The sequence below is a fragment of the Anopheles coluzzii genome, chromosome 2, assembly GCF_943734685.1.
Source record: "Anopheles coluzzii chromosome 2, AcolN3, whole genome shotgun sequence".
Taxonomy (NCBI): Eukaryota; Metazoa; Arthropoda; class Insecta; order Diptera; family Culicidae; genus Anopheles; species Anopheles coluzzii.
Genome location: NC_064670.1, coordinates 115,844,096 through 115,866,388, shown reverse-complemented (window position 1 = coordinate 115,866,388; position 22,293 = coordinate 115,844,096). Strand labels below are relative to the sequence as shown.

At 48.5% G+C, this 22,293-nt stretch overlaps 4 protein-coding genes across 4 annotated transcripts; 2 read left to right on the top strand and 2 right to left on the bottom strand.

The window, feature by feature from the left end:
• Nucleotides 1-69: 69 nt before the first annotated feature.
• Nucleotides 70-2,341, top strand: LOC120948580 (40S ribosomal protein S4). The gene is made up of 3 exons (XM_040365091.2): nt 70-166; nt 714-972; nt 1,616-2,341. Exons 1-3 carry the CDS (start codon nt 164-166, stop codon nt 2,140-2,142), a joined length of 789 nt encoding a protein of 262 aa, XP_040221025.1. The 5' UTR covers nt 70-163; the 3' UTR covers nt 2,143-2,341.
• Nucleotides 2,342-2,727: 386 nt separating this feature from the next.
• Nucleotides 2,728-4,809, bottom strand: LOC125908429 (BTB/POZ domain-containing protein 9-like). Its single transcript, XM_049611196.1, has 3 exons — nt 4,020-4,809; nt 2,963-3,131; nt 2,728-2,863 (listed from the first exon to the last, which is right to left on the bottom strand). The coding sequence occupies exons 1-3, from the start codon at nt 4,807-4,809 to the stop codon at nt 2,728-2,730; spliced, it is 1,095 nt and encodes a 364-aa protein (XP_049467153.1).
• Nucleotides 4,810-8,167: 3,358 nt separating this feature from the next.
• LOC120947430 (trypsin 3A1-like) lies at nt 8,168-9,275 on the top strand. Its single transcript, XM_040362756.2, has 3 exons — nt 8,168-8,518; nt 8,601-8,935; nt 9,018-9,275. The coding sequence occupies exons 1-3, from the start codon at nt 8,228-8,230 to the stop codon at nt 9,208-9,210; spliced, it is 819 nt and encodes a 272-aa protein (XP_040218690.1). The 5' UTR covers nt 8,168-8,227; the 3' UTR covers nt 9,211-9,275.
• Nucleotides 9,276-11,054: 1,779 nt separating this feature from the next.
• Nucleotides 11,055-18,233, bottom strand: LOC120947428 (paternally-expressed gene 3 protein). Its single transcript, XM_040362753.2, has 4 exons — nt 18,217-18,233; nt 17,983-18,142; nt 12,229-14,583; nt 11,055-12,148 (listed from the first exon to the last, which is right to left on the bottom strand). The coding sequence occupies exons 2-4, from the start codon at nt 17,986-17,988 to the stop codon at nt 11,897-11,899; spliced, it is 2,613 nt and encodes an 870-aa protein (XP_040218687.2). The 5' UTR covers nt 17,989-18,142; nt 18,217-18,233; the 3' UTR covers nt 11,055-11,896.
• Between the last annotated feature and the right edge of the window lie 4,060 nt (nt 18,234-22,293).

Here is a 22,293-nt window from a genome sequence, read left to right as displayed (position 1 = left end):
TTATTAGAAAATTTATTTTTGAATTTTGAAATCGCACACAGGCAATGACAGGTGTAAATGGCCACCAGATGGCGCTAGCGAGCCCCGTTCAGCCACTGCACGCAGTTTGACAACTTCCGGCCGCTTGTCGTTTGTCGTTTTCTTTTCGCCCTGAACTATCAAGATGGTAAGTAACGTGTGCGGAGTTTCGGAGTGAATAAAATGGAATTTGGCCGGTAAAACAGTGTTGATTGTTCGAAATCTTACCGTCACCGGGTAGCCAACACGGTACCCATCACGGTGGTTGTGTTGGAAAGTGAATTACGGCAGAATGTGTGTGAATAAACGGGATTACAAAGGTGCCACATTGTTGATATTTGGAATGCCGGATGCCGCGAGCAGCAGCAGCAGCAGCAGTTCGTTCGCATGCCTGGCTGTGTTGCACTTCCGCGGGTGACAAGTGTAGCATGGAAGACAAGCACAATAATAATGTTTCGATAAATCTTTCGATAGTTCTACCGCGAACAGCATAGTTCAACCTTCCGGTGTGCCTTGAGCTGTGGTTGAAGGGAGAAAAGGAGGCGCTGGTAGGTTAGGGTAGAAGAGAGCAGTGCAACAGAAGCTCCGAAGGCCAATTCCATTCACTCCGTAATTCCAGCGAACAATATTGTATGAGTTGTTACAACAATATTCTAATTATATTATCTGTTCTCTCATTCCTTCGTACTTTCTAGGCGCGCGGTCCGAAGAAACATTTGAAGCGTTTAAATGCTCCACGAGGATGGATGTTGGACAAGACCGGCGGTACCTTCGCGCCGCGTCCGTCCACCGGCCCACACAAGCTGCGCGAATCGCTGCCGCTGGTGATCTTCCTGCGTAACCGCCTGAAGTACGCACTGACCAACAGCGAGGTGACGAAGATTGTGATGCAGCGTCACGTCAAGATCGACGGCAAGGTCCGCACCGATCCGAACTACCCGGCCGGATTCATGGGTACGTATTCCAGTTTTAGCAGAAGAATGTTAGCTTAGCAACTGGAGAGGAAGAAACAGTGGGGTGTGGTGGTTATGGCGCTATCGAAGCGGGCTAGCGAATGAAACAAGCGACGTCTGTCAAATTAAAGTTGCCAAGAGGAACATTTCTCCATCGACGGTCGCTGAAGGCATTGCTAGTGAATACTAGATGGCCTCATCAGTAACATAACTGACGGAGAGACAGTACGAATTGAGTGAATCAAGCAAATGTGAAGTTCCTAACGGGTTTGCTGAGACAATGTTTAAGTGTATTAATGTTTGGAAACTGATTCCTAATGGTGAAAATTGAGGGAAAATCGGTCCTGTCAAAACACGGTAAACACACTGGGGTTTAGCTCAGTATGGGCAAAAGGAAGCATTTCATATTACGCCCAATCGAAGCGGGTTTAGCGAAATAATAAGCATCGCCCGTCAAAAATGTGGCCAGAGTAAAGTTACTCCATCGACGGTCATTGAAGGATTTATTCATCGATAGCCTCTCAATAACATATTTGATGGAGAATAGTCTTTAAACAAGTGATTTAACGACTGTTACTGTCCGTCCATTACTATACAGTTTACTGATCATGCTTTCTCTCTACGCTTTTACCACCCCCTTCCAGATGTGATCAACATCCACAAGACCGGCGAATACTTCCGCCTGATCTACGACGTCAAGGGCCGCTTCACGGTGCACCGCATCACGAGCGAGGAGGCCAAGTACAAGCTGCTGAAGGTGAAGCGCGTCCAGATCGGACCGAAGCGCGTGCCGTTCCTGCTGACGCACGACGGCCGCACCATCCGCTATCCGGATCCGCAGATCCACCAGCACGACTCGATCCAGTACGACATCGCCACCGGCAAGGTGCTGGACGTGCTCAAGTTCGAACCGGGCAACCTGTGCATGATCACGGGCGGAAGAAATTTGGGCCGTTGCGGTACGGTGATCCTGCGCGAGAAGCACCCGGGATCGTTCGAGATCGTGCACGTGAAGGATACGACCGGGCACGTGTTCGCGACCCGCCTGTCGAACGTGTTCATCATCGGCAAGAGCACCAAGGCGTACATCTCGCTGCCGAAGGGCAAGGGTGTGAAGCTGACCATTGCCGAGGAGCGCGACCGGCGACTGGCCAACAAGGCTGCTCAGTAAGCGCGGGAGAAGGCGGAAAGGAGGGGGGGTAGAGGCCCTGTCCTGTTCCGGGCGAACAACAATTCCGTTTGTGTGTGTGGAATGTGGAAAATGATCGGAGAAGAAGCGAGAGGACAAACAAGTATGTTCCGTTTGAATGTCTACCATCCGGTTCAAATGCAGGAGCATAATAAAGCCTAGAATATACACAAAAAATCTACGTTTGTTTGTGTTTCAAGTCCTTTGTATTATATAGAAATTGCATGCGAAATTCTTAGAGTATTGTACAGTAAATAGAAATAATGATGCAAATAAGCAGGGACAAGGAGCGCTGAAAGTTTAGAAGTTGCAGGGCGAATGGTAGGGAATGGTTTCTGAACAAACCCGTTAAAAGGTGTAATACTTCTCTGCTGTACATTATATACAAACGATTCGATGAGTAAAGTTGACGTTTCTCAAACGTCAATTTTACACAACAAGCAAACGAAAAATGGATGATTAAATTTCAATCGATAGGTTTATTTCTGCTCAACTGTAGTGAAGGTATATGGTCCATATTCCGATAGCGATTATCGATAGCGTTTTAGCAGCTGCGCCAGTCAGTCCTTACGATTCGTTCGATGCCGAGTTGGAGGCTGCAGATTCGGCCGATTCGACCGATTCGACGGAGTTGACCGGTGTCTGTCCCATGGCCGCCGCCAGCAGGGCGAAGAAGGTCGCGAACAGGAACTTAAGATCCATTCTTCAGGTGGAAGTGGTAGAGCTTTTACTAGGTGGTTGTTTGCTTGCTGGTGAAACCAAACTGATGGTTGGACGAGACCGTGCGGTGTCCTTTTTATACTCACCGGAAAACATACGTGAAGATTGACTTTCTTTGCAGAATATTGCGGTCTGTACCGGTCGATCACTTCCAGTAAAGATGAATTCCATTGTCTTTGTACACGGTTCTTCTTCCTTCCGGTAGGATCGGCACACGGTACACTTGGCTGGCTCCGTGACTGGCAGCAATGCTGAATGGAATTTACTGTTCATGCGAATAACAAACGGTTGCGTGTGAGACGCAGTAGGCCGAGAATAGTATGAGGCGTTGTTTGTAAACAACGCGCGTGGGAAGTGGGCAAATTTGCTAACGTTTAAAGTTTTACTTTTGAAGCTGGTAGAAACAATCGACTTTATTTCTAATCCTTCCTTCGTGTTGTTTAAACGATTAACAATTGGTAGCCACGTGCACGTGTTCAAATTTCGAAGCCAAGTCAGTGTTTCTCAAGTAAGGTGGTTTTTATCAGTGAAAATATGAAAAAGTTCTAACTGGTTTTGATTTGTCTTCGCCGCTAAGGAACCCATAGAAATTCTATTAAATAAAGATGAACAAAACCTTAAGATAATTTTAAAATAGAAATATTACATCATTCTTAACGAGGCAAATCTCATTCCTTTAGTTTGATTGGTTTAACATGGCCGAAAGAGAAATGCCTGAGTGCGGTGTGTAAAATGGTGTCTCAAAACGGAAGTAACGTACTTGATGGATAGGGAAATTAATGCTTGTATTGAGCGTAAAATAAGAGGTACCGCTTGTCCCTACAAAAACGGTCGACCATGATGCGCCATCGGGTGACACCGACAAACGTTCCTGCCCTGCCACCGGCCGGTAAGGAGATGATACTGGTTTATAAAGTTTTTCGTTGGAGACCAGAGTAAGATGAACGTAATTGATTAAGTATGGTTTTCGTAGGTCAAAGCATGCTTGAGGAACTTGTCCAGTCATATCCCATTTCGCCAAGGCCTTAGCAGGTGTGGACCTTTATTCATTCCTGGGGATGTAAAGATTACAGTAAGTTAGTACACAGTAAACCGCTATTAAGATTGTTAATCGAAACCATTTTTTCCGTTAAACTTACTTTTGCCTGGTGGTGGTTGATAGGGATGTAGACCGATTCCATCCTGGATGGAAATTATGTTCAGCAGATGTTCGGAATTTACAACACTGGTAGGTCGCACTATTTGCAGTAGATTGTTTCGAGGTATCGCTGAATATTGTACTTTCTCATAAAGAAATTTTTTCTCTCCTTCGGCTACATCGTTATTCTGGCACCGTTTGTGAACGGCTTGGAAAATTTCGATCTCTTCGATGTGCTTGAACCTTTCACGACCGAGCACCATGACAAGCGTGTCGAACGACAGATTGCTCAGAGAATCGTGTTTGATTACGCTACACGCATTTCCATCCATAAATTCGTAACATTTATCCGCCAATTCCGCCAGATCGAGCAGACGGGCCTCGTCTGCAATGGTAAACACGTTGGCCACAGTCAACACGCCATACAGGTAGTCCGAGATGGCTTTCACGAAGGCAGTGATGCCATATTGGTGGACTAATCCGAGCAAGGTCAGTATATCGTCCACCTCCATGTCCTTCAACTCCGAGGAGCCGGTGTAGATGTACCGTAGCAGCTGCTTGAAAGCGGTCGAAGAGACATCAAGCGTTATTTTGCTCTGGTTGCTCTCCTTCAGCCCACCGTACAGTAGTGCCCGGAAGTACTCGGACCGAGCTGCTAAAATTGCACGATGCGCTGGAATCTGCTCGTTCTGTACCAGGAATGTTACATCGGAATAATCAACCGATGTGCACAATTCTCCCAGACACACTAAAACCTGATCCGAATGATCGATCATACTGGTGCTAATCATTCTTTAGTGCGCGGTAGGATTAATCAAACATTAAGAGCTAGCTGTTATGGAAAGAAAAGCGATAAGACTTAGAAACTAAATTGCGTATCATTTGCAGTTTATACTTAGGGCGGTGGCAATGCTCATCGGATGCGATTTTATCGGACGAGATTTATATGGGATTTGACAGATGACGTCGGACGTGCGATTTCGTCGTCCGACGTTATCTGTCAAATCCCATATAAATCTCATCCGATAAAATCGCATCCGATGAGCGTTGCCACCGCCCTTACTAAAAAAACGACCAAGTTCGTGTTGAGTAAACACTGTAGCGCCACCAGTGGGTATTCGAAGCGGCAAGTAGCCTGATGGCGGGAATCGGCATCTTGACAGGTCGAGGCAGTGATTGTTTACTAGTGATGGGCAAAACGGCTCCGAAGCCGGAGCCGGCTCCGACCGGCTCCAGACAATTTCGGAGCTGGATCGAGGAAATCCGTAAATAGCGGAGTACGTCATGTTTAAAAGAATCTATCAAAAAAAAAAAAAAAAAAAACATTGATTAGTTTTGAATATTGTTAAGAAAGACGAGACTAACGAATGCTACACAACGTCATGTATGTCAATACTGCAATCATATCGTGTGTTAGCTTCCACATGTGCGAGAATATATATTCATTTTTTTATTACGCTATCATACAATGATGTCTCTATTAGCACGGTTAGTGCGGAGCCGTTGGTCCGGAGCCGGCTCCGGAGCCGTTGGAGCGGAGCCGGCTCCGAAGCCGTTAGTCCGGAGCTGGCTCCGGAGCCGTTGGTGCGCTCCGAAACGCCCATCACTATTGTTTACATTAAAAAAAGTTGGGGATGGGTTTGGCAAACAAATCCCAAGTAGTGGTGGACAATTCGCACCGAACCTACTAGGATCAGTTCCGTTTTTCCGTACAACGTATGAACCGAGGATAAATAAAAATAGAAAGCATTCTTTTTGCCCCTGAATATGGTGGAACATATTAAAACTTATTGAGGTTCTTTCTTTTTCTTCTTCTTCTTTGGCACAACAACCATGTCGGTCAAGGCCTGCCTGAACCCACTAGTGAATAGAGCTTGGGTTTCAGTGACTTATTCTTACCATAGCAGGATAGTCAGTCCTACGTATGGGAGCACGGCCTATTTGTGACTTGAACACATGATGGGCATGTTGTTAAGTCTTACGAGTTGACGGCTGTACCAGACCACACCAAGGTTCTTTCACGGTAACCAAAATATGTAATTACAAAAATGGAATTAATCTTCATGGGTTCCGCCATGGGTTCAAGCCCCCAAAGGACCGTGCTCCCCAATACGTAGGACAGACTATTTGGCTATGGGTAATCAATCAGTCATTTAAAGCCAAACCCACTTGTGATTTAGACAGGCCTTGAGCGACAATGGTTTTTGTGCCAAAATAGAAGAATATATTTACAATAACGGAAGTTTAAGTTTTTTTTAACGAAATGAAACAACATTTAAGCAGTTCATTTACCAAACCTACTAAACTCTAATGAGCCTACTGAACTCGCTTGAACCCACCAAATCTACTAAACCCACTGAACTCCTATGAACCTACCGAACTCGTATGAACCTATTGAACTCATATGAACCTACCGAAATCTTATGTACCTATTGAATTCGTATGAACCTACTGAACTTGTTGCACCCACGAGTCGGAGTCGCATATGCTTTGCTGAACCTATTGAACTCGTATGAACCTACTGAACTTGTATGAACCTACCGAACTAGTTGCACCCACGGGTCGGAATCGATTCCGGCCAAGGCACACCCGACTCCGGGTCGATCCGTTTGTGGAGTCGTATGACCCATCGCTAGTAAGGACCAACCAAGGATCGGTATGTGCAGTATTAGTTGTAGAGTCGGTAAGGATCCTCATATAATTTCAGAACCGATATGGATTCATTATCAATTCCAGAACCTTTATAAGACCGGGATCAAAATAATTAAAAGTCTGAGATCTTTTCCAGTATCACTATGGGGTTTTTTTATCAGTTCCTCGGATTTAGGATCACTTCCAGGATCAGAAGAGGTTAGGGAACAGTTATAAAACCAGTACAGGTTCAGCATCAATTTCAAAACTGGTATGTGTTTGTGATTAGTTTCAGGTCCGGTATGGATCAATTCTAGGGCCGGTATATGTTCGGGATCAGTTTCATGATCGGTATGGGTTAGTTCAACGACTGAACAAGTTTCAGAATTATTCGAATCATTTCGACTATCAGTTTCAGAAAAAAAGTGGAGAACAAGAGTCAGGAGTTTCAGATCAATTAATGTTTAATATTTATTATTATTAATCAAGGGACTGTAAAGCCCTCTCGAAATTGCTCAATTTAAGTTTGAGTATAAATTTCATTTCATTCAAAAAGACTGGCAAGGCAAATACAACATTCATATTAAAATACGATGCGACACATTTCGAATATTTATACCTGTAGTCAATTCCGCTGCCGTGGTTCCGGGCTTGTAACGTTCGTTCACAGTGTAACAAGCAGTCCACACAGAGCATCAGATTGGGGAGCCAAGAGACGTACGGGACTCAGTGATAGCAGTGGCATTGGCCTACGTCGTAGTGTCCTGGCAGGCACGTAAAGATGGATCCACGAAAGCAGCACAAGACGATGCTTCCCATCGAGCAGCTGCTGCGGTGATAAATGCTGTTCTGGCCTGTGGTTTGCGGTCAGTGAGGAGTGGAGGTCCCAGCAACAAGCGTCTTGTCTTGTAGTCATGGTTCGAGTTCGACATCAGCTAGTCCAATTAATAGTTCGACGCTAGTTTGTACATTGCACTGGGTTAGGCAACCGTTTCTTTTTGCGTACACCTCGGAGTTAACACTTTGAGCGTTAGTACTTGCTGAGTACAAATTGAAAATTGAAAGAGCGTAGAGAGCTATACGTTGACTAAGGATCGTCTCTCTTCTAATCCTCAAAGACAATGTCGATTCTGCATTATGTTTTTTCGATATTTTCCCGCAGCTATTCGTTCTACTAAGGCCAAACTCAGTCCGCAACCTTTTCCCACAATTGTTGAAGATGCAAAAGTGCCCAAACCCCCACATCAAAGAAACGGCACAAATCAGCAAAGCAGGATTAAGAATGTTTCATCAAAACGGGTTCTTTCAGCCGTTGCGATAAGATACTCTGTACTGTGGTTAATCGATTTTCGATTGTAATGTACTATGGCTGACGTCGAAGGATTTCCCATCCACCGGGTGGCATTGTGCTTGGTTGCCCGTAAAAAATGGTCAATCCCGCTATCAAAAGATATCTTATCGTACCCGTCCCAAAAACCGATTAGAGATCGGTGCACTATATTAAAGCAAAACGCATCTCAAGACCGCCAGTTACAAGTTTCGTCTGGGACGTTTCGGTAAGAACAGATTGACAGCACGATGGCGTTTAGTTCCTGGTTCGTGGTGGCACTGCTCATTGGCAGCAGTTTGGCCGGCTGGGAGGAGGATCTCTACCAGTCGAAGAGGCGCCTGCCGAGCGGGCTGGTGCTACCGATCGCACCACCAACCAGTGGCCGCATTGTCGGTGGATTCGAGGCAAACATTGCCGACTTCCCGTACCAGCTGTCGCTGCGCCAGAACGGTGCGCACATTTGCGGCGCGTCGGTCATCTCGAGCAACTATGCGCTGTCGGCCGCCCACTGCACCTTCCCGGCTCCTCCGGTAGCGGCGGTAGGTAGTGGTTGGAGGGGATGGACGTGACAAGTTTTGGTGTGAATTGTGAGCTTTAATGTGCACCTTGCGTTACCCATAGATTACGCTGCGCGGTGGAAGCACTGACCGAACGGCCGGTGGTGTTGTATTCCAAACGGCGGAAATCATCAACCATCCGTCGTACTCGGACAGCAGCCTGGACTTTGATGTGTGCGTCATCCGCATTACGACCTCGTTTGTGGGGGCTAACATTGCGCCGATCACGCTAGCCCCGGAGGGTACGGACTATCCGGAAGGTACGCGCACGATGGTGTCGGGCTGGGGTGCGACCAGTGCCATCGGGGCGCTGCCGATCAATCTGCAGGCGGTCGAGGTACCGCTTATCTCGCAGGAAAGCTGCCGTGGCGTATGGGGTGCGGCCAGCGTTACCGATAAGTAAGTAATCCCGGGGGGCGGGCCGAGGGCTTGTTTGGGCGTGTTTGGTTCGGATTTTAACGTTTTTGATTTGGTTTGACAGTATGGTCTGTGCCAGCGAGCCGGGACGTGATGCGTGCGGTGGTGACAGTGGTGGCCCACTGACCAACAACGGGCGCCAGATCGGTATCGTGTCCTGGGGATCGCCGCTGTGTCTGGGCAATCTGCCGGGCGTGTATGCGCGCGTTGCCGCGCCAAGCATCCGTGCCTTCATCCGGGACAATGCGAACGTTTAAAGTGTGATAAGCATTAGTAAGACCAAATAAACATATTTTTGACAGGTCCAAAGTTTTAACTAAAATGAGTTGTTAATTTAATGTAAAAGATGCATGCCTATTTTTCTCGTTTTCTAGCCAATAAAGCTCACTTCCATCATCTCTATCTCTCGGTTGGTGAGGCCCTCTACTGCTTCTTTTTCTTCTATTTGGCGTAAACGTCCTACGCGGACATGCTGGCCTATATGCTTTCGAGACTTTATTCAATACCACGTAGCCGGATAGTCAGTCCTTACTACGGGGGGACGGTCCATTCCAGCACCCATTACGGGTGTGTTATTGAGTCGTTCGAGTTGACGACTGTATCACGGGACCGCCCCTCTACTTACACGATTCAAATATCAATGGACGTTTCTGAAGGTGATATTCGTTAAACACGCGAAGATTGTGGAGCAGTTCTGCCTATTGATATGCTTCACCAACGGTCTTTACATGTTTCCAGGGGTTTAAGGGGTTCTCGTATTTTTGGAAAACTTTCTTGACTTCTTAAGGGAAGGAAGGAAGTATTTGATTTGAGTATTTGATGTGTAGTGTACTCTACGGCCCGGTACACACGGGACATCAAAAACAGCCGAAAACATCCGAAGTCACACTTCTTCTTCTCCTTTTTGGCACAACAACCGCTGTCGGTCAAGGCCTGCCTGTACCCACTAATGAAGTGAGCTTGGCTTTCAGTGACTTATTATTACCATAGTAGGATAGTCAGTCTTACGTATGGGGGCACGGTCTATTCGGGGCATGCACCCGAAGTCACACTAAATCATCAAAAAGTCTGCGTTTCGGTATCCATCATCGGAGCAATCACGAAGTTTAACCGATGTAAGCGTGGAATAGTTGTGTGCGTGAAGCATCCGTGCTTATCTGTTAGCAGTAGTCGCACTGCGCCGATATATCGAGCGTCGTGAGGTAACCAGAAGTTTGCGACCAAGAAGTTTTGCGACCAAGAAGTTTGCGACCAAGAAGTTTGTGACCAAGAAATTTGCGACCAGGATTTTTTGCGATCAAGAAGTTTGTGACCAAGAAGTTTGCGATTAAGTAGTTTGCGACTAAGTAGTTTGTGACCAAGTAGTTTGCGACCAAGAAGTTTGCGAACAGGAATTTTTGTGACCAAGAAGTTTGCGACTAAGAACTTTGCGACCAAGAAGTTTGTCAAAGCTTATCTTCAAAGCAGTTGGTTAGGTGTTAATCCAATTGTTTAGCTTCTGTATCAGAAACCTAATATTCAAGTGGTTGACCTTGTTTAAGGTTGTTAGCTGTATGATTGGCTTCGTAGTGTACATAATTTTGCATACATCCACAAGGGTTGCTAAGATATTATGAAACATATTGGATCATTATCCAAGAAAGCATCTAAAGATTAAGGGTAAGTATGATGCAAACGAACGATCATATGCTGCGGCTCGATCCACTCGCTGTTGACATCCATCCATGATATCCAACGCTATCAAAAACTCGTTTATTCCACCATGTAATGGCAAGCGGGTTGGATAAAAATAAGCGGTCAAACTGTGGGGCCGTGGACCAATTGATACAAGATCTGCACGAAAAGGAGCAGGAAATTAAATGTACGCAGGTGATATTATTCAATGGGTTTGATTAAAAAAAAAACAGGTAATAGCGAACGATTGTGTAACTGTGAAGATCATTTTCTCACCCTTTTACTACGCACGTCTGCAAACGAGTTCCCCGAGGCGGCGGTTTCTTTCGCTCCTAAGCAATAGGAAGTAAATGTAAGATTTCATATAAGGTTCCTGATCTGGAGGAAGAACTAGCCCCAAAATTATGCATCAAGCGGGAGCGATTTGTTTTTAAAAAGAGTAATAAAATACATATATTTGTATGACACTTCTATCACAAAGATAACATGATGGGATGAGGGAAGGATGGAGCTGAGGCGGTCCGGCAAGCGTCCTGATGGAAGTCCTGGAACGAGCGGTACGGGCAGGTTGCGGATTTTGGGGCGGATGAGAGATGTGTGTGTGTGGTTGTGAGAATGGACAAAATATGAACAAAATACGGCCTGTTTTCGTGAGGTGAGCGGTTTTTCTTTTCTTTTTTTCTCGAGCACGGTCGTGTATGATATATTTACAGGGTTGTCAAAACAGGCGCGGACAGATTTTGAACAGGACGGACGGGTTTGACACACTAGTTCCGATTGCTACGAACTTGTTTTTCTTCTCTGTCCTGCTCTGCACAGCACACTTGCCCGTGCAACTACTCATCACGAAAACAATAAATAATCGTAGTATACATGTACATACATACAATACAAAAAAAAAACAAACAATGTAAAACTGGACATACAAAGTGCCTGTGTGTGTGTGTGAGAGAGAGAGAGAGAGAGAGAGAGAGAGAGACAGCGTTATGGCGCGATACAAATAAAACATCCAAAAACGGCTAAGAACGAATATGAATGAGTAAACAAAACAAGGCACACATACATTAACACGTCTCTACGCTACTACCAACACATCTGCGCTTTCGAATGGACAATGAAGTGTGTGTGTGTTGGAGATGGATGAAGATTCGGATGAAGAGGAGCGATTTTGCAGGACGTTCTCTGTACACAGCGATCACTGCTTCCTGGCTGCTGCCACCGGGACGAGAGTGAGTCCCCTAGTGGAAAATGGGAGATGGGTGGGACGCCTTACGCCTTCACGGTGTCGCGCTTGCCCAGCACCTTGGTGGCGTGCACCTGGTCCCGGCTGTTGGTGACGGTCGCGTGGAACCCGGTGGCCCAGTCGGCGTAGTAGTCGACCGTGCGCACGTTACCGTCCGGCTCGACCAGCGAGTACTGGCCGCGCACGACGTCACCGTCGCGCTCCTCCTTCTGGTGCTTGATGTCACCGGTCAGCGGGTCGTTCACGCCGTACTCGAAAGCGTAGCGGGCATTATCTTCCTGTGGAAGGGAAGGGAAAGGAAGGTGTCATCAAGCGAGCGGTGAGGATTAATGGTGAAAAGGGGCACGCCACAACTCACATAATGTTCGAGGTACTTCTCGGCGACCGTCTTCACGACGGTGGTCGGCGCAACGGTCTTGACGACGGTGGCCGGGGCCGTGTAGGCGGTAGTCAGGGCAGGAGCAGCGGCAGCATAACGGTAGCCTCCGTAGTGAGCGGCCGAGACGGCTGGGCCGGCGGCGTAGTAGCCGTGCGTGGCACCGGACGTGGCGTAGCCGGCAACACCGGACGTAGCGTAGCCGGCAACACCGGACGTAGCGTACTTGGTGACGGCCGGAGCGACGGAGTAGGCCGAGTAGGCCGGACCGGCGCTGTACGCAGCGACGGCCGGGGTGGCCGAGTAGGAGGAGTAGGCGGGACCGGCACTGTAAGCAGCGACGGCAGGGCTCGAGTACACCTTGGAGACGGCCGGGACGGCACTGTAGCTGGCAACGGCCGGCGTGGAGTAGACCTTGGAGACGGCAGGGACGGCACTGTACGAAGCGACGGCAGGGGTGGAGTACACCTTGGAGACGGCCGGGACGGCACTGTACGAGGCAACGGCCGGGGTGGCCGAGTAGGAGGAGTAGGCGGGACTGGCACTGTAGCTAGCAACGGCCGGGGTCGAGTACACCTTGGAGACGGCCGGGACGGCACTGTAAGAAGCGACGGCCGGGGTCGAGTAGACCTTGGAGACGGCAGGGACGGCACTATAGGCGGCAACGGCTGGCGTGGAGTACACCTTGGAGACGGCCGGAGCGACCGAGTAGCTGGAGTAAGCCGGTCCAGTGCTGTAGGCAGCGACGGCTGGGCTCGAAACTACCTTCGAGACGGCCGGAGCGACGGAGTAGCTCGAGTAGGCCGAGCCGGTACTGTAGGCCGAGCCGGTGCTGTAGGCCGAAACGGCAGGGCCAGTGCTGTAGGAAGCGACGGCCGGTCCGTACGCGGTGGCAACCTTAGCGACGGCCGGAGCGGCCAGATAAGCGCCAGAGTACGCCGTCTTGCTGACGACCGGGGTGGAAACGTACGCGCTGGACACGGCCGGTGCGGACGCGTACTTGGTGACGGCCGGGGCGGACACGTACGAGGCGTACGCCGGGCTGGACACTACCTTCGAGACGGCGGGCGTGGCGTAGTACGAGGAGACGGCGGGCGTCGAGACGTACTTGCTGACGGCCGGGGTGTACGCTTGGGCCGAGTAGGGCGCAACGTAGCTCGAGACGGCCGGGGTATAGGCAACGCCGGCCGCGGCATACTTGGTGACGGTCGGGGCGGACACGTACGCGGTCGACACGGCCGGGGCGGACGAGTACTTGGTGACGGCCGGGGCGGAGTAGTAGGAAGCGACGGCCGGTGCGGACACGACCGTCTTGGTGACGGCCGGCGCGGCATAGGCCAGCTTGGAGGTGGTGGCGTACGAGCTGGCGTAGCTGGCGGCAGGCGCGGCGTACGCAACCTTAGCGGCCGGCGCATAGGCAGCGTAACCGACGGCCGGGGTGTACGAGGCCACCTTAGCGGCGGGCGTGTAGCTGGCGTAGGTCGTGGCCGGTGCGTAGCTGGCGTACGACGTGGCCGGTGCGTAGCTGGCGTAGCTGGCCTTCACGGCCGGAGCATAGGACGCAGCATAACCGTAGGCGGGGGTAGCATAGGTCGCGACCTTGGCAGCGGGCGCATAGCTCGAGTAGGTGGCAACCTTGGCCACCGGGGCAGCGGAATAGCTGACAGCGGGGCCGGCCGACACGTACTTGCTGACGACCGGTGCGGTGGCAACGTACGACGAGACGGCGGGCGCGGCCGCATACTTGGTGACGGTCGGGGTGGACACGTACGAGGCGACGGCTGGAGCGGTGGCGTACGTCTTCACGGTGGGCGGCAGGTACTCCTTGGTGACTTGGTAGGCAGGGGCAGCCTCACTGGTGTACACCTTGCTGACGGCGGGCTGGGCGTAGACGGCCGGGGCGGCCACCGTCTTGGTGTAGCTGACCGACGGCACCACGGAAGCGAAGGTGGCGGCGGGCGACTTGTCCGCGTACACCACGCCGGCGGTCTTGGCGGTGTAGGTGACGGCCGGGGCAGCCTCGACCGTCTTCACGCCCGCCTCGTAGCTGGTCAGCTTCAGGTCCTCGCCGGACGCACCGTACGCACTATAGGCGGGGGACGCTTCGTACGAGCTGTAGGACGGACCGACCGACGCGTACTTCACCTCACCGTCGACGGAGTAGGAGGAGAAGCCGGGCGTCACGCTGACCGAGTTGATCGCCTTGCCGACGGACAGCTGGACGGTCGGGGCCGGGTAGGAGTAGCCGGAGACGTGCCCGCTCGGTGGACAGTCCGGGGCCGGGCTGGCCAGGCTCGATGTGGCCAGGCAGGCCGCCAACAGCACGGCAGCAAACATCTGCAAACAAGCGCGAGCGAATGAGAGAGAGAGAGAGAGAGAGCGTAAAGAGGTAAAGACAGCTCATTAAAGAGTGATGGTGAAGGTGGAGGGGGAGTTCGCAACCCTCCCTTGCGATCGCTGCACTCTGCAGGAATGCCACCTTGGTAACCTTGCGATCCTTAGTGAAGCTTTTTTCAGCAAGTATTACATCAGCTCACTTGACTCCGGCGGCTTGTGGCCGCTCTCCGGTTGGAAGAATGAAAGAGTTCTTGAGCGGTATGTGACCCCGTTCCCGCTCGCGCACAGCTCCAGCTCGAGCTCCGGAGCTGCCGAGGCCGCCCTGCGAGTCGCGGTGCGAATCGATACGAATGCGGGCCGCGCACCGTGGCGACTGGTTAACGAACTTGTTTTTACACACCCGTCTGACCAAATTGGAGCACGCATGCGGTGTCACACACAAGAACATGTGACATTCGGTGCGTATGTGAGTGCGCAATGTCACTCACGGTGGTACGGTGGCAGATAGTTCAGCGTGGCCTGCTGGGTGCGCTTGCTGACGATTCAATTAAGCCGCACTGTTTATGGTGCACGGGTGCGTGTAGCCCGCAGCCAGCCCGTTTGCCAAATATTCTTGTGGGGTACGGGTACGGAAACTGGTTTCTAATTAAAATTTAAGCTGCGTGCGCAGAGCGTTCTCATCGCAGAACGATACTGCGTGCGGGCGCGCTTGTGCTGCGAGCGTTGGGTGGTTCGGTGGGAATTGAAATCGAAGCGGCCAATATTGGTTTATTAATAGATAATGATATGCAGTGCAGTTTAGCAGGAATTATAATTACAGCAATGCAACTGCACGGCCCCTTGGTGCAAGATTGTCGTATTCAGTGACAGTGACATGGTGGCCGATCTCGGGGAAACTAGTTTGAGAGCAACTTTAGGTGTATGATGGTGGTAGCTACAGTTCTTTGGAAATTGGAACTTTGTAGAATAGCTTTTTGTGGAGGTTTTGATGGAAATTGAAGGAGGTCTTGATTGGTTGCTTTCAATGTTGACACATGTTAAAGAGATCATTTTATCTAGTAATGGAACAAGTTTCCTTTTTCTGATTTTTTGCTTAAAATTCCAAAAAGACTGTACAAGTTTACAACACTATTTTCTACAGAGTTTACTACTATTTGAAAAGTACGATATACAGGTTTTAAAATGAGTATCTTTGATTTAAATATTCGGATATCTGTGTCTTTTCAGGGATTTTTTTTTAATTTTAGCTTTAAACATATAACATTAAACAATTCTTGGAGCAAATACACAGGATCCAACAAGACACAGGATCCAATAAAGTGATCATGAAATCCGTGTAAAGCTACGACCACACTACTGGGCAACAGTCTATACTCTGTCGATTTTTTTTGTGCAAGTCATATAGCTTATCTCACACTTAAGGTCGAAAAAACGTGCCAACTCTCATAGACAGCATGAGAAGTTCTTCAAGACAGATGTAATTTCCATATGGGTTTGACGCAATCGAAAGCATTTGGTATTCTCTCTTTACTCAATGCTATGATTTTGACACGTTTGATGAGACTCGGTTTAGTTATGATATTGATCGAGATAAATCTTTAGAGATTCACTAGCCATTTTGTCGGGTTCTAGCATATTTCTTACGATTTATTGATTATATCTAAGCTAATAAAGCCTATTAAATATGCTTGACAAATTGTCAGATACATTCTACTGCTCGAGTATTTCTCTAAAAACGTGTTTGTTTGGAATAGTCTTGTACCTGATGTTCTGAAGCAAAGCCGTTCGAACGTCTAAAACATCCTACCTCTTGATTCATGTACTTCCTCTCCAAAGATGGTTCGAACAAACGATCAATATCTTCCCGCCATGTACATTCAAACCCAACGTTAAGACATACGCCCTTTAAGACGTTCTTTTGCAAACCCATTCACAGCAAATCGACAACTTCCCACGCCGAACAAAACCCGCTGCAGCATCCTTCTGTGACGTGCACCTGCCCCACCCGACAGCCGGATGTGGGGCGGAAAATGGTCCATCGATCACTGTCGATGATCGTCCGCAACAGCACCCTGGTAAAGCTGCCATAATTTACATTTCCCGTTGGGCGACCTACACCTACACGACAGTAAATGGGTAACCGTAAATCTTGGTGACAACACCGTAAAGTGGTTCGCCAAAAGTAGCGGATAAAGCGGCGCCCAACGGTTCTACGCTAGAACGCCCTGTTCCGTTCCCGGTGCCATACGGGGAAGGGTGCAATTATTGCAAACTCATTGTAATGTGCATGCACCACACAACAACAAAAAAACGCACCCAGTCAGTGAGAAATCGAACTCCACCCCACATGACTAATGCACCGAGCGGTTCGATCGCAGCGACGGTTCGCTAAGGTTAGCCAGTTGCCTAGTACTGCTGGTAGTGGTACACTTGTCCAGTACCAACGCCTTGCTGCTTTACATAACTGGCCAGCCCTCCCCGCTGCGTTCACTTTCCGCTGGGGCCAGTTTTTTTCATTCGCGACTTCTTTGAAGTAGAGCAGAGAAGAAGGAGGCAAAACGACGCACGACGTGATGCAGCGTAAAGTATCTCGCCCTTAGAATCAGGTTGCGCCGCCAAACACGCGGAGTGGAAGAGATGCGTAGAGGGGGGGTGTGTGTGTGTTCCATAGCGTTATATCAGATTCGAATCTTTGAACCGATTTCTTGTCGCTTGTTTGCGTATATGTGTGTGTGTGTGTGTTAGCTAAATGCTTCACACGCACGGATATGCACGGTTGCGCGGTGTCCCTCCCGCCGTTGACCGTTTGACGCCCGAGGGCATCATCGCTAGCGCTCGACGCGCTGTTTGTACAGGTCGCGTGGCCTCCAGCCGGGCAGCGCTAGTCGTTACTCTCGATTTCATTGAATCGATTGCGAGCGGGGCGACACGATTCTATGACGGTGACGTCGTGCAGCGTGAATTAGATCACACTGCCGGGTCGCGTGATCACGGTCGTAATCCGCGCTAGCCGTGAAATTGAACGACGAGCTGCCATTTATGGGACAGCCCAATGTGATCCGGCGCTTTCGGGATCTGGATCCTGCTCCCCTCAAAAAAAACCTTCAGAACATTCGGAACTGCCAACTGGTGGAAGCCAACGATTACACAATCAGTTTGGAGCGCGCTTTGAACACTTCGGTCACTTCTTCTCGTAAAGTCTTACGGTTTGATCCATAAAGCAGATCACTCGTTTCATAGCTCTTTCTGGAGGTAAATGTTCTTTTGGTAATCACAGTTTTATTGCACTGCGGTTCTTCACTATCCTTCACTGCCTTTCCACCTTCGCCACAACACGACAATGTCCACCATATCCACAAAGTCCTGTCGTACTGCGTGCCGTTTGCTGCTCTCACTCACCTTCATGATGTGCACTTTGCGAGTGAAACGAACGCGCTTTAAATGTGCTCTATCCCGCAGGATATTAGGAACCGGGACGCCGACTTGCTCTCCCGTCGGACGGATTCACGCACTCTCACACGCACTAGCGACACTCAACAAAAACGGCTACAAAACAGCACTGAAATGAACGAAAAGATCAGCACGGATAGGTTCCAGCACGGTTTGGGCACTATTCCTTATTCCGAGTCGTACCGTGGTGTGTGTGTGTGCGTGTGTATGTGTTTGTTTTCAGAGGTCCTTGCGATGTGGAACGCTGCTCGAGGATAGGTACTGCTGCTCTACATACAGCGTAGAGCCGTTACTACACTACTACTGAATGGTCGGCCTAGCCCACCGGTCCCTTTTATACAACCGAAGTGTCAACCCAGGTCAGCCCGAAAAGGAACGCCCGCCAACTGTGGGAACAGAACGGCATCACCGACCGAAAAGCACGCGGTGGAGTCTAGACTTCCCACTCTCCAACGTTGATTCCACTCCGGGCCCAGGGGGTCCGCGGTGGCTCGTGCGCGCTTTTCTCACAGCGTGCGATCGCGCGCGTGCGGAATCTTGCCAACCCTCGGCAAAAGGTTCTCGGGAGGGAAGGGTTTAGGCGTAGTGGCGGGCACTGGCTCGCTTCGGTTTGCTCTCGTTTCGCTGCTCGGGGTCTCGGGTGCGTATCCTTCCTGAATGGTACGCACACGAACGTGCGCGATCGTTCGGACGGGCCAGGTGAGCTCTGCGTGCGTGTATGTTTGTGTGGCGATCGGCCACTTCCCTACCAAAGTGGCAGTCGATGCCGGGGTCAAATGCAGCCCGCGAAGTGGAAAGTGATCTCGTTCGCGGTGATCTCCCTCTACCAGCTTGGTGCGTTCGGGCCTAAAGGGAGGCTGGCCGTACTTCGGTGCGGCTGCGAAAGGTGCGCTCTGGCTTGCTGTGTGCGTCGTGCAGTAGTGCAGCACGGTGTCGTTGGTTCGGGGTTTGTCTGTGGCTGCAATATTGCTAGAAACTGATGCGAGCATAGGTAGATCAGGATGCAAGAATGTTTTACAATAATTAAAGAAAGCTGGAAGAAAATACATTTATTGACTTCTTACATACAATACATTCGCCGTGTTGACTTCTTCTCCAATACAAACTACTGGAGAGGACTCAATACTTCATCTCAAGATTTGTATTTCAGTTTCAAAACGCTCGTTTAATCGGTGTTTTGTTTGGATTAGGCATAGTGAGGAAGATCCTGATCCTGAATTGATCAAAGATCTTCCTCAGGAAGCATGATCTATACTGTTCGGTTCTTTTAGATGCATAGACATGCAATCGAAATTAACGAAAAGTCTCAGAAGACATTAAAACGGATATTGTTTATTGAAAAAAAAAAAAAAAGAAACTGTCAGTAAATACTAACAATAAGCCAAGCTTTTTGGATTAACGTACTTGCTATGTGTGAACAAAACTACCCACAGACTTGTCCATGTTTCAAGCTATTTTATATGCGAATACCATTTAAATAATAATGTTATCTCATTTTTTATGGATAAAAATGTTTATAATAAGATGAGACCTAAATGCGAGATTAAAATAGGATACCATAATATGAAAGACAACTGAAAGGATCAACAGAAGAAGTAAAATATGCAAAAAGTGGAAGAAATCATTAGGAAATGATCAAAGGATACTAAACTATTAAAGATAACTAAAATGATCAACAGAAGATTTAATGATGCAAAAAGTGGAAGAAATCATTAAAGAAAGAAGAAAAAATCCAAAAAATGGAGAAAAAACTAAGAGAAGACAACAAAGATATACATTTTATGTCTGTATTTTATTTTTATTATCAACACTTTAATTTAAATAGTACATCAGTATCTTTAAAGATTACATTCATTTTTAATACTTTCAATGTGATTTAATTACAATTCATAACGCCAAATAAATAATAAATAGTTCAGTATGTAAATGCAAAAACAAACATCATTATCTGGATTTATTCTTTCCATGACACCATAGAAATTGTAGCTCAAAACTCAACCAAATGTGACCGTTTTTGGTAGGTTGTAGTAAAGACTTTACTGCTGAAGTTTTATGGGAATAACACTAAAGATACAGCACACCTGCGATCGTCACATACGCTGCCATGTTACAACTGATCAGTGCGTTATTTTGTCAGTGCTGCTTGTTTATTTCAACAAGTCGTTAAACGCCCTACAATCATAAACAAAACTATTCGTCAGCCCTTTCCTTTAGATGGTTCCCCATTTACGGTGCCGTCGATTAACGCAGCAATCGATTACAAACGCTGTCTCCGTCTGTGGGATTGAGAAAAGCTGCCCTTAAGCTTTACTGTATCTCCAATCCTTCCATTCCCATTCCTTTCGCAGGGTTCAAATTGGGTCAATTTAATGGGCGTCTCGCTTCACAGTTCACAGTGTAGCCGGTGCATCTAAAATCTGTGTGCGTACACAAGGGTCCTTTCGAGACAACGGGACAGCGCTGCCATGTACCGCTTTGCGACCTCGACCAACTAAGAACCGATTGCATAACCTGCAAAATGGTACAAAGGTGCAAGAAATTAGACGATATACTTGTGCTTGGATCCTTACGACGCCGATCCGGGAACGGCACTCAAAGCCTGGCAGACAAGATGGGGGAACGAACAGTCGGGTTGGACGTTGATTAATTTCATGCTGCGGTGTTAGAGTGTTTTTATTTCAACCGAGTCGTGCCGCAAAAAGGTTGTCCCGTACAAACAGTCAAACCCCCAGTGCCAGCGAGGGGGCGGTGTGTGTGTGTGTAACATTGTAGCGAAAAGAAATGGCTGAACTGAAATGACCAAATCGATCGTCTGGAAAGCGTTGGGCGTCGTGAAATGTAAATCCTCGTGCCACGGCAGTGCGTTGTGGCGGGTGAAGGTACACTATGGCTAACGCTACTACTTCTGCTAGCGCGGGCTATGGCGGGATCGTACAGAGGGAGCCCAATGCTAACGAATGCTTGAGGTCACATTTTATGTGTGCCGGGGTTTGGAGCTGACGGGCGCTTAGCTCGCAGCACGAAGCAATTTGTCACATTGATTGGGCGATGGCAAATCATCACGCAGACGGCCTTGGTCGTTTTGGGCCCTAATGTGCGCCCATTGCTCTCGCACAGTGCATTAGACGGAGGCAATCGTCAGGGTGGAGACGGATCATCGTACGAAACCGATCGAATGTAGATCGGCCGTGGAAGGCTGGTACCGCTCATATGTGTACACTTCCGCTCGCGGTTGGAATTGTTTCAATTCGAGGGGCTTTGTTAGTGGCTAAGAGATCTCACGAATGCTTTCGGATGACCATGGGATGTAATTTTATCTAGGTTTCGTTCGGTAGATGAGATATGCCATACCAAATTTATGAGACATAATGATTGGAAGTCATTTCACATATTGGTTGATTCATGAGATAACCGAATGGAAGATTGAATGATTAGAAGTGTTTAATAAATTACGTATTTAGGATGTTAAAAAACGGCAAAAATATATTAAAAAGTTAGTTACAAAATACAAAGCAGTACCGACTAAAAATATAACACACTCACATGAAAGCATAGCTCAAGCAAATGTGGAATTTCGTTAGAAATAAACAGAAAAAAACCACAGATCATAACACAGTTATCTGGTACGGCAGGCTATCATAAAATCATTATCCTCGAGGTGGAATGCACCAAACAATTTAACCCTCGCACCTAATTATCCTGGTCATGGCACCACGCCAATGCACCGTACGCACATCCGTCGCGAGGTAGAAAGGAAATGCATGAAATACTTGCGCGCCGTGAATGAAATCAGAGATACACAGCAAAACCAGTAGCCGAACCTTAATGACGATTATAATCGTTTGCCGCATGTTCGCTAATCGATTCTTCGGCTGGGGTTTTATTCTTCTAAGCAATGTTGTGTAATAAACGGCACAAACACATAAACCGCACCGCAGTGCGCCGCCATGGTTCTTGGCTGATTTATAGCTAGAAAACGGGGCGGGCAGTAGCAGCTGCTGCTGCAGCAACGCGTGCTTATAAAACGCTAATTTGAGCAAATAAAATCCAAAGCATCAGTCGCAGCAAGACCTGCAGCGGGGCTGAGTAATAATGGGCTTCGTGTAGGGAGGTTAGCGTTGACCGAAAAGAAGAAAATCGGTGTGGTAACAAAGAAAAAGCTGCTGCTCGCACGGTTGACAAACGCACTTGGGGCGCAAACGCATGCCCCCTGGTCACCGCAGCTGCTGCACACGCATGCACACTTCTGGAGCATGTGTA

Excerpts from the sequence above, each read along its gene's own strand:
- LOC120948580 (XM_040365091.2), top strand. Across the intron at positions 973-1,615 it reads CTACCCGGCCGGATTCATGG|ATGTGATCAACATCCACAAG; the intron begins GTACGTATTCCA and ends ACCCCCTTCCAG.
- LOC125908429 (XM_049611196.1), bottom strand. The coding sequence starts at position 4,809 with ATGATTAGCACCAGTATGATCGATCATTCGGATCAGGTTTTAGTGTGT. Across the intron at positions 3,132-4,019 it reads TCAACCACCACCAGGCAAAA|CATTGCTGCCAGTCACGGAG; the intron begins GTAAGTTTAACG and ends AATTCCATTCAG. Across the intron at positions 2,864-2,962 it reads TCACGTATGTTTTCCGGTGA|AATGGATCTTAAGTTCCTGT; the intron begins GTATAAAAAGGA and ends TTCCACCTGAAG.
- LOC120947430 (XM_040362756.2), top strand. The coding sequence starts at position 8,228 with ATGGCGTTTAGTTCCTGGTTCGTGGTGGCACTGCTCATTGGCAGCAGT. Across the intron at positions 8,519-8,600 it reads CGGCTCCTCCGGTAGCGGCG|ATTACGCTGCGCGGTGGAAG; the intron begins GTAGGTAGTGGT and ends CGTTACCCATAG. Across the intron at positions 8,936-9,017 it reads GCGGCCAGCGTTACCGATAA|TATGGTCTGTGCCAGCGAGC; the intron begins GTAAGTAATCCC and ends TTGGTTTGACAG.
- LOC120947428 (XM_040362753.2), bottom strand. Across the intron at positions 12,149-12,228 it reads AGAAGTACCTCGAACATTAT|GAAGATAATGCCCGCTACGC; the intron begins GTGAGTTGTGGC and ends TCCCTTCCACAG.